The sequence below is a fragment of the Nicrophorus vespilloides genome, unplaced genomic scaffold, assembly GCF_001412225.1.
Source record: "Nicrophorus vespilloides isolate i.1.1-1 unplaced genomic scaffold, Nicve_v1.0, whole genome shotgun sequence".
Classification (NCBI taxonomy): Eukaryota; Metazoa; Arthropoda; class Insecta; order Coleoptera; family Silphidae; genus Nicrophorus; species Nicrophorus vespilloides.
Window position 1 is genome coordinate 20,895 of NW_017099899.1, and position 11,560 is coordinate 32,454.

The following is an 11,560-nucleotide window of genomic DNA, read 5'->3' on the forward strand; positions in this document are numbered from 1 at the left end:
TCTGATGGTACAAGGTCAGGGCTATATGCGGGATGTAACAACACTTTTCAAACAAGCTTCAATAATTTTCCACGAGTTACCAAAGATGTGTAAGGATTTCCATTGTTTTGGAGAAACACGATTTGCCAATTCTGGTCGATATTCTTTGACTGCTTCCTCCAGTTTCATTAGTTGTTGATAGTAAACATCTGAATTGACGGATGCACCTCAAAATACACAACATCTTTGTAATCCCACCAAATTGCAATTCAAATTTAGATGTGGTTTGTGCTGTTTCATCACGCGATCCATTTTACATTACTAGTGATGATTTATATAAAAAAAAAAGTAACGATTTCATTGAGTTTGAAATGGATATTTCCAATATTGAATCGTTGTGTTAGCTGAATCTTTTTCAATTAAAGAGCCCAAGACATTTAAATGATTTTCAGTTATATTATATCTTATTTAATTACGACATTGATTTGGTTATCATAAACTTCAGAAGGTCGATGGTAATTTTTGAGTGAAAATCTTCAAAACGGATATGTAAACCAATTCTGATAAGTGTATTATGTTAAACAATCATTATCATAAACTTTACAAATTGCTTTATGAGCCTCAGTTTTTTTACCTTTACTGAAATAAAAAAGTAAAAAAATGTCGCAAATTTTCCTTTTTGCACCCCTGTTAAAATTTACCCTAAACTAACAGCTGCAAAGACAATTACTTGCAATTGATTTTTAAAGGAAGCTAAAAGTGACATCTTTCAAATGACAAAAGGAAACAATGATAACATTGTCCTTCAAAACTAACATAATGCTATCCGTTTATGTAAACCGATTTTTTTTTCCATCAAACCAATATTATTATTATACTTTTTTCACTATCTTTAACAATATTTATCTCTCTCTATCAATGAATAAACACACTTTTTTATATTGATTAACTTATGAATAAAAATGTGTTTTTGAATTTGTATGCAACGCATTCATTCACGCGAATACAATTAAATATATTCAAAAATATTCGTATACGAACATTTGGGTAAACTGGAAATCACCTTCCACTATGTTATTGTGGCTGCATAACCGATGTACACGGTTAACGAGTTTTAAAAGATATTTTACTGACGTGCATTTGTGGAAAAACGTTTCGTGAAAGTTAATGGTAATTCCATGATATCTGCTCTAAATAATTTGCAATTTTCTCTGGCCAACTTACTGTTTAACGAGCAAAATAAATTGTAAGAAAAATGACACCAAATTGGAACGAATTATCGTATATTACATTAGTTTATATGGGGAAAATTCGAAAATTTTTGAACGGATTATGCTCGTTAAACGAGGTTCCACTGTATATTTTTTATACGTATCACCAATTACTTGAAAACTATGACATAAATTGATTTATTTTCGACAAGGAAATTATAAATAAAATTAGTATTAGATGTTTTTTTTATAAAACTAACTAACTTTTATAAAATTAACAAATAAAAGTTAGTAAATATTTCTGGGCAACAAATTTAATATTAGAATATTACTAAAATATGACAAGTTGGAAGTTTCTGAAAATGAAAAACCTTCGAAATTCTTATTTTTTCTATTAAAAATATCATTTTTGATAGTGAATTAATGCAAGAGATCTATAAAAAAAACTTTTCATAATAAGTTATAAAAAATAGGTACTTAAAAAGATTTGATCAAAAAAATCTGGTTTACTGGTATATATCCAATATTTTTCAAATATATAAAAATTTCCAATATATTCAATAGATCTGAAGTATCAGATGAATTGCATAAAAAAAAACTTAAAGATATAAAACCTATTAAAAAATAGCTTAACAACTCAAACAAACCACTTTACAAATTATGTATCTAAATCATTCGATCATCATTGTTGAGGTTATTTATCAAATTACATTACGAATAATAAATTAACAAAATTTATTTTTTATAATGCAATCAGACTTTACAATAGAATACATTTTAAATAAATGATACAGCTCGAGTTGTATATCTAAAAATACGTGTAGCAGGTAGGTAAAAAACATATAATTAAAGTTGCGGTCAAATGCAAAGCACGCAGGTACTTTGCAAATGTGGAATATACCCGAAATCCCCTGGAAATTGAGATTCGAGTAAACAAGAAGTATAAGAAGTACCACCAACTGATGTAATATACATTGCATGTATATATGCAAGGTCGCATTCAAATCTCTTGTACAATTAGATCACGGCCTTTATTTCCGCTTCGAAATCGAGCTATGATCGGGGCTTTCCTAGTCACACTTGATTAACTTCCAATTTTTCTTTCTTATGCACAGTGATGGATTAAGGATAGTTGAGGCTCCTAGACAAAATATTTTCGTGGAATACTAAAAAAATCAACTACTTTAAATACTATAGAAAAATGTGGGGCTACCAGACACGTGCCTCATTGCCTTAATGGATAATCCGCAACTGCTTAAGCAACCTAATTCAATAACTTTTTTTTTTCAAAATTTACTTTAATATTTTTATTGGTGAAATAATACAATAACTTTTTTTATGATGATGGTGTCCTCACGAAACGAATTTCGTAAATAAAGTTAATAAAAAAATTTAGTTCAACGTGGAATACATAGGTAAATCAGCTATGTACTACTTGTACTTTATTATCCATTGTTTTGCAATTATCTACGGATCCATTGTGAGATGCAAAGGCTTATCGCGCTACTCGTTTCACGGATCATTTCGATGGCTATTCACGGGAAGAGATAGTGGTGATATTGGTTTGGAAGATAGAGAAAGAGAGTTTGATGCGGGGATAGAAGAGGGTGAGAGAAACGAAGCGAAGACAGGAGAGAGAAAATATAGTGCGGATTTTGTTGTATTTGAATAATGAAGTGAAGGGAGGGCGGGGGGTGGGGTCAGAGCGAGGAACGGCGGCATTCGCGTCGCTGATAATGCTTGTCGTAAAGGTGTATATATAATTAGTGGCGAAGCAACTTTTCACCGGTGTCTTTATCCGACGTTGAAGAGAACAGACGTTGGTACTTTTATAGTATTTTTTTTTTGTAAGAATGCTGATCAAAACTTTGGTCATCGCCGTTGTCGCGATTCAACTGGTTTCCGCCAGGCCAGGAGTCGAAAATAACCAAGGTAATAAACATTTTTTTTTAGAAATAATATTCATCAAAAGAAAGTGTTAATTTGAATTATAATTATTTGAAATTTACGATATTAACAGTTGTTTTTATTTTGCTATATCATGGTATTAAAACTAATTAATCTATTATCAGTATACATTTCAAAATCTTGAAATGATTGATTTATTGTTGATAATTGACTTTTTTATCACTTTTATTTGCTAAATAACATTTATTACAAATTAACAAAAATTGCAATAACAAATTAAAAAAAAATTATAATATTTTTTGGTTAATACTTCAATACTTTTCTGAATAAATAGGAGAATCAATATTCATTCATAATAATTATAAATCGGGCAGAAATACCTATGGTCAATAGCACTTTGAAGCATTTGATTTTTTTGATTTATGATTTATATTAATACCATAATTATTAATATTGATTTAAATGCATATTAAGTAATGAAATAATTAGAAGAACATAACTGATTGTCTTTAATAAAATTATAATATTTATTCATAAGACAAAAAGTTTTCGTTCATCTACAAGATTTGTAACTAATTTTACTAATTGCATTTATACAACTTTTGATTGAAATTGGAGAAAAAATTTAAACATTATCAAAAATGTATAAGATTTGATAAAAAATAAAATAATGTTTCAATATTCTACTGAATGTAATAAGAAAAATATATATATTTATAATATGACAAAAGAAGTTGTTTGAAATATTTTTTTAGTAACATTCTTAAATTCTTTAGTTTCATTTATAATAATTGATTTTATTCTTTCAAATCACTTTTATTTACTATTATATATAGATACATTTCTATATTATTCAATCACTTATTAAATTCAGAAGAATTCTGATATATAATACATACATTTTCGCCAAAAAAAAACAAGTTTCTTCTTTGATCATGAGACGTGTACGAAATTAAATCTTATTAATTTATTATCAGTGATTATTTCGAAATCCTATTTCATTATTTATAATCGATTGTTAATCACTTTTATTTGCCAAGATGTATAATTTACTCAAATTAATAAAAAAAATAAGTAACATTTCATTGTCAAATAGATAATTATCAATATTTGCTTACAATTAAATAGTTGCCCAACTTGTTTTTAATTTATTCATTCTAATCAATGTACCATTGTTTATTTATAGTGATTACTGTATATTCAATTTGAATTACAAAGTATCACATTTTGTAAAATATCTTTATGAAAAATTAATTGTATCACCTTACATTTTTTTACATAATCATTAATTTCAATACATTTATTTACAACTTTCAAGATATTTTTTCCAATTATTGAGATATTATAACATATCAAAAAAATCAACCGCCTTTTGTATCTATAGAGGTTCCCTCGACTTACGATCTAATTCCGTTCCAAAGGGTTGTTTGTAAATCGAATTTGTTAGTAAGTCGGGGGAATTTTATCATGGTTTTTACTTTTATATATCTTAAATTCCGTATTACTGACTGCATAATTTTTAAAAATAGATTAAAATAATCAAAATACTTACGACAAAAGAAACAAATACAACAATACATATAGTACATCTTCCAAAAATATTATAAATTATTAAAAAAATTAACAATTTTTGTTGGGACAGTTAACTTTTTTATCACTCTATATCTCCTTGTTACAAGTTACAGCTTTTAGAATTTTGTTCGTAAGTCCGTGAGTTCGTAAGTCGGGGAATACCTGTACTTTACTCCATAATAAAGTAAAAATCAATAAATTTAAATAATTAATAAAATGTTATCATTTTATATTTGAATATGTATTGAATGGTTAATGGTTTTAATACATTTACTAATAAAAGTTTTTGAACATTATATTGAATCTGTATTAAATTTTAAATTTGTAGAAAATATGTTTAATTTGATAATAAAGTATAAATTAATTAATTAATCATTCAATAAACAAATTTTACCGTACAATACACATGCTTAATAAAGAAATGAGTCTGAAAATCATTACAGTAAATTTCAATAATTATACATTTAATTTATGTACGAAATATGCATTTATTGATATGATTTTGTAAGAAGATTATTAATTATAAATATCTAAAAATCCAAATGGTATTCTTTCATTTATGTTGAACATAGAGATTAGTGTAGAAATCATAACAGTTAGAAAAGTCTAAAGAAACGTGTGACGTTTCAGAAAAACTAGCTAGCTAAATAATAACGACAAAAAAAAGAAATTTAGTCTAATATAATTACTAGTCGAAAGCATACTAATAACCATCGAACAGGTTATGTAATTACAGTTAAAGCGTTTATTCTAAAGTAATTGAAGTTCTAAGAACACCAAAAAGTAATTACTTATTTACGTTGAAATAAAAAAAAAACAATGATTTTAGTTTATATAGAATTTTTAGATAGATTTGGATCTATTACTTGTGGTTAATGATAAAATAATCGTTTTAATATCTAATGAACAATTATAATAAATTTCAATTATACTTGCAATAAAATAAACAAATTGAATTATAATTACACACACACACAAAAAATTTAGATAATTTCCATATTTGATCATCTTTCTAAATAGAATCTTTCGTGTTACGCAAGAACTTAATTTGCGGCAACTGTAAAGAATCTAATGACATTTTAACAATAGGTTTCACCTGTAACTCGAATTATCGTATATTATTATTATTAATTGGATTCCTTTTTCCTAAGCGATTATAAACAGTGAATAACAAATCACACCTGCCTTTATATTATTGCAGATTATTTGTTATGTGTTTGTGTGTATACGTAAAAATTGTGGAAAATCAACATGCAAATGCGATACTTACGCGTTATCCGACTGCATAGTTTTGTGCATTGCGAGCACGTTTCGGGTCAAACGTTCCATTCCGTTCCGATTTGTTTGTTATTTTTTCTTTGCCGTTTCTTGTTGTACTTCTTTAACTTCTTGCACACAATAATGGATAAATATTTATAAGCGCAGACCGCAGGTCATGTCCTCCGATTTGATCAAAGGTAAACCTCGAGACAAGGACGACATAAAGAACTCAAAATAAAATAATTACAATCATCGTGATTGATGATCCAACATTTCAATTACATCTTGCCATTATATAATGGATTGTAGACTCGCAATTTCTTTTTATAGATTTTTGGGAAGAACGTTGACTTTGTATGTCAGTGGGTTACATATATTTCTTTTTATCGACATCTGTGCAAAACCTACTTCGTACTTTGTAATCTTACATAAGAAATGAAAAACCGGTTGAAAGGAATTACCGTTTAACGAAGGTTATTGTACGAATGGATCTAAAGATCAGATATTGCATCCTAAAATTCATCAATAAATTCATCAAATTACTTATATTAAATTTTCATCAAAGAAATTAGTATATTTTTTAATTAAATTGTATACAAATATGTTTATTAATTGTGTTACGTACATTTTAATGTGATAACTCTACTAAGTATTGTATTGTCCGAAAAGTTCGTGCCGATTTTTCACGAAAATTAAAAGTCAACACTTTTATATAAAGATATATACATTTTATGTATGTACCATTTTTTGATCTATAAACCTTTTTTCATCTTTCACACAACTTAAATTTATTAGTTTTTTTTCAAACAAACTGCTTCAGTTGGTTTTTTATATCGACTAAAAAACAATCGTTCTTGCAGTTAATGGAAATTTGCCCAAATTTGTAGAAATTCAAAAGTACATTGTCTGGTGAATACTACGGGTGGACAAATAAAACTGTCCGACTCCAACAATTTTTGTTGAGTTGTAAAATAAATATAAGGGCTGATATTGTCGTGATTTTTGTCCGTTAAATTATGCAAAACTTCTATAACTTCATATAAGCTTCATAAACGTTCGTCGACAGTTGTTTTTGATATTATTAATAACTCTGCTAATTCACGTTTCGTATAGTGCGGCTTATTCTCGATAAGTGTCTTCATCATTATTACTAGCAGAACTTTAAGGCTGAAATCATCAGCTCCAAATTTAGAGAATTATGTTCCTAAAGTTCATTTAGCTAAAGCAACTTCTCCGTAAGCAGAATATATCTTTATTCTTGCTTTAGTGGAAATATTGGCTTTACAGTAATAGAAAAGTATCAAAGTCTAAAATGCACGTTGTTTTCTTCTTCATGAGGTTACTAAATGTGATTTGATCCAAACCAGACGTTTTTCTGAAGAATCTTACTTTTTAGAATATTTACACAATTTTTTCACAATTATGATAAACCAATAATTTATTTAAATTTTTGATATAAACTTTGTTGTTATCACCAATTCAATTACGTACAGTCAATCATTTAAATATGCAATCATAATCATAAACCTTATTACACCTATCAACAACTGAATAAATTTGAATATTTTATTGCATCGTAAAACAAAATTATGTAATCTAATACAATCAAAGTCATGCATATTTCATGTTCTTGGCATAAATAAAACGATTAGTATGATCACCGTTTTCCAGTAAATACGTTTAGCTTTCGGGCGATTTGGGAAATTGTATAACTACATATTTTTCTTTTTTTTCTCAGTACGTGGTTTTGCATATTCCATATCTCGTGTCCGAAACTAAACAGTTTATTGCGCAAAACTTGCATTATCTTTACAACTATTTAACAAGCGTTCAGTTAACGAAACGCGAATGTACAACAAATTAATTTTATGGGGTATAACAATAAGGAAAAACTCGTAACTTTAATTTTCCCCATTATTTCCTACTGTTCTTATCAATCCTCATAAATATTCATTATACCAATATCAGTTATAAAGTATAACATTTACGTTTTACTCATTATATTCATTTATAATTGATCATGTAACATTTAATTTTCTTCCTCTTTATATAATTAGCAATTAATTTCCCTGACCTTACCTTCTAGGTCGTTAATTACATTAAATGATAATTGCACTTGTGAGTCATCAATGCAAAAATAAAGACTAATATATTATTAAAATATGAAAAGTTATAATTAAACATTAATTACAATAACTGTTATTGATAACACGAGGTTAATTTGTATAGTTTATATTTTTATACGTTATCGATAATTATTTATGTGATTGTTTGAAGTAATTAATTTATTACTTTAATTGTTGAGATAAATCTTTTAAGATTTTGTATTCAGATTTCAATGAGATACGATTATTTGCAATTTGAATGTGCCATATCGAACCCTCTTCAAATAGATACAAAATATTACTGATAAAAGATACAAATCTAATTAATTGTTTTACGTGATATTAGTTACAGTTCAAATTGGAGCATGCATTTAATTTAATTATGATTGTCGATTATGAACATAACAATACCTCACATAGTGCGGATAATCTGTTCAGTTTGAAACCGAACTAATCGAGGAACTATGACTATATAACTAGAAAGAAAAACTATACAATTATTTATGTATAAACGAATAATTTTGTCTACTAGTTTTTTAGAATTTATTTTTATTTTGCACAATAAAAATTTAGTTTGTTTTTGAAATTTTCACTAATCGAAGACAGATTATGGGAGATATTGCATGTAAAAAGAACTTAAAGTATTAATCTATTAACTTTAATTATTGCTTATTACAATAAACTTAGATCAGAAAACAACAGACAGTTATCAAATTTATCAAAAAATCAAACTTGGTTTGAGATTTCGCAATCAAGAAATATTATTAGATAAAGTTACAGGAAATAAAATACTGCTGTATCACTTGAATATTATAAATTTATTTATAGATTAAATATTGTTTCAAAATCTACGGTTTTGATGCAATAAATATAAAGTGCTTTAAGATCAGCGAAAGTTCAATAACATTTTAACAAAGTCGAGAAACCATTGTATTTGCTCTATGTCTACCGCACTACAGTAAAGAAAAACAAAGCAATAGAGGTGTTTCGCAATGTACCTACGATTCTTTACATGTCTGTGTTGCAATATATGTGCAAGGTTAAAAAATAAATTAAATTTCTTAATATTTCATTTGAAATTTAATGGAAAATAAATTGCTAATAAGACGGGAATAAACCAGAAATTAGACATACATTTATTTTAATTACAGTTTAATTTCTAGAAGATGATGAAATGAAAATATAAAATAATAAAAAAAAGACTCGGATTGGATATGTTATCTTTTATAGTGTTGTATTATTAATATATTTATAATATATTATGAATAATGCAACTTCTTGCCTCCAAGCTATGACCTTTCGTCACTTTGCGGTCTATGAAAATAGCAAACAATGGAAAATAATATTTACAAGATGTTGATATGTTTTAATTGTTGTTTTCCTTAATTATATTTGTATTGTGTAGATGGTGATGAAAGTATGCACGAGGTGAGGAGGATCAAGAGGAAAATCCCGGGAGTCTCACCTGACGAAGAAAACACCGCCGAATTTTGGAGAAAGAAGGCTCAGCTCATTTTAAATGATAAATTGCAGACCAAGGAAAACACCAGTAATACAACGCATAATTTGTGTCATTTTTTCGCGTGATTAATGTTCATATATTCCTTAGATCGTGCGAAGAATGTAATCCTCTTCCTTGGAGACGGCATGTCCATCCCAACGTTGGCTGCTGCCCGCGCCTACGAAGGTCAGAAGAAGGGACAAACCGGCGAAGAGAACTATTTGTCTTTCGAGGAATTCCCGTACACTGGGCTTTCCAAGACCTACTGCGTTGACACCCAGGTTGCAGATTCCGCTTGCTCCGCCACTGCTTACTTGTGCGGAATTAAGGCCAACATGGGAACCATCGGTGTTACCGGAAGTGTTCCATACAGCGAATGCGAACCATCCAAGAACGAATCCACCCATGTCACCTCCATCGGCAGGTGGTCTCAGTTGAAGAACAAACGCACCGGTTTAGTTACCACTACCAGGGTAACTCACGCTTCTCCTTCAGGTATGCATTAACAATATAACAGATGTATAAAGTTTTCAATGATTGATGTCTTCAGGTGTTTATGCAAGCGTTGCCGATCGTGAATGGGAATGCGATACTGATGTTAAGATCCTCGGAGACGACCCCAAGGAGTGCAACGATATCGCCTACCAATTAGTCAACGGAGAGACCGGAAAGAACTTGAACGTCATCTTGGGAGGTGGTCGTGGTAAATTCTTGCCGAAGACAATCGTGGATGAGGAAGGACAAAAGGGAAAACGTAGCGACGGTGTGAATTTGATCGAAGATTGGTTGGAGCAGAAGTCCGGAGTAAACGCCGAGTACGTTTGGAAGCGCGATGATCTTCTGAACCTTCCAGAGGAAACCGACTACGTTTTGGGACTGTTCGAAAGCTCACATTGTAATTACGATATGGACCGCACCAAGGATGACCCAAGCTTGGCCGAGATGACCGAAGCAGCCATCAAGATTCTGCAGAAGGGCGATGACGGATTCTTCCTGTTCGTTGAAGGCGGTAGGATCGATCACGCCCATCATGATACCAAGGCCCATAAGGCTTTGGACGAAACCGTGGCCTTCTCGGACGCCATCCGCAGAGCCAAGGAACTCACCAACAGCGAGGACACTCTTATTGTTGTCACTTCCGATCACGCTCACACCATGTCCGTAAACGGTTACCCAACAAGAGGAAACGACATTTTGGGTATCTCCGGCATTGCCGACGACCAATTGCCCTATTCCACTCTCAGCTATGCCAATGGTCCAGGATACAGGAAGGAAGAAGATGGCAAACGTCACAATATCTCTGAAGATAACATGCGTAATGCGATTTAAACTACTTCTTCGAATTATTTCAATTAATTTCTTCTTTTATTTACAGAGGACAAAGAATACAAATTTCCATCTTTGGCTCCGTTGAGTTCCGAAACTCACGGTGGAGATGATGTTGGTATCTTCGCAACCGGACCCTGGGCTCATCTTTACCGCGGCGTCATCGAACAGAACGCTATTCCTCATATCATGGCTTACGCAAGTTGCGTCGGTGACGGAGTCACACTCTGTGATCAGTAAATCTGTACTATTTCGACTTCTTCAAAGTAATTTCTGATGATTGAAACAGTTCTTTTACAAATTTGGTGATTAAATAGTGAACGCAAATAGTATCTGATTTCCAAAACAACAAAGTTCCTACAATGTATTATAAATGTATATTAAATAACATGAATGAGATTTATATAGAGTCTTAGATAATATATTACAAATTATTTAAACAAATCCAGTTTTTTTTTGTCTACCTATTAATAAATTTTAATTAAATCTAAAACTTAATGATTAAGAATAAATTTAATTTATATTAAACAACTCATATTGTATATCCTTCTTCAATATTATTTTACATACATACATTTAAAACCATTTACTTAAGTACCCAAGCTGATTTAAGAAAAGTCCCATTCTGTACCCATTATTAAGTAATATTTTTATTTAGTCAAAATATGAATAGTATCAAATAGACAAAAAAAAAACAA

At 29.6% G+C, this 11,560-nt stretch overlaps 1 protein-coding gene across 1 annotated transcript; it reads left to right on the top strand.

The window, feature by feature from the left end:
* The first annotated feature begins 2,959 nt into the window (after positions 1–2,959).
* Positions 2,960–11,306, top strand: LOC108566001 (membrane-bound alkaline phosphatase-like). Its single transcript, XM_017925696.1, has 5 exons — positions 2,960–3,122; positions 9,441–9,584; positions 9,645–10,031; positions 10,087–10,851; positions 10,912–11,306. Exons 1-5 carry the CDS (start codon positions 3,044–3,046, stop codon positions 11,100–11,102), a joined length of 1,566 nt encoding a protein of 521 aa, XP_017781185.1. The 5' UTR covers positions 2,960–3,043; the 3' UTR covers positions 11,103–11,306.
* Positions 11,307–11,560: the final 254 nt, after the last annotated feature.

Coding starts and splice junctions, on each gene's coding strand:
- LOC108566001 (XM_017925696.1), top strand. CDS start 3,044: ATGCTGATCAAAACTTTGGTCATCGCCGTTGTCGCGATTCAACTGGTT. Junction 9,585..9,644: donor GCAGACCAAGGAAAACACCA/GTAATACAACGC, acceptor TATATTCCTTAG/ATCGTGCGAAGAATGTAATC. Junction 10,032..10,086: donor AACTCACGCTTCTCCTTCAG/GTATGCATTAAC, acceptor TGATGTCTTCAG/GTGTTTATGCAAGCGTTGCC.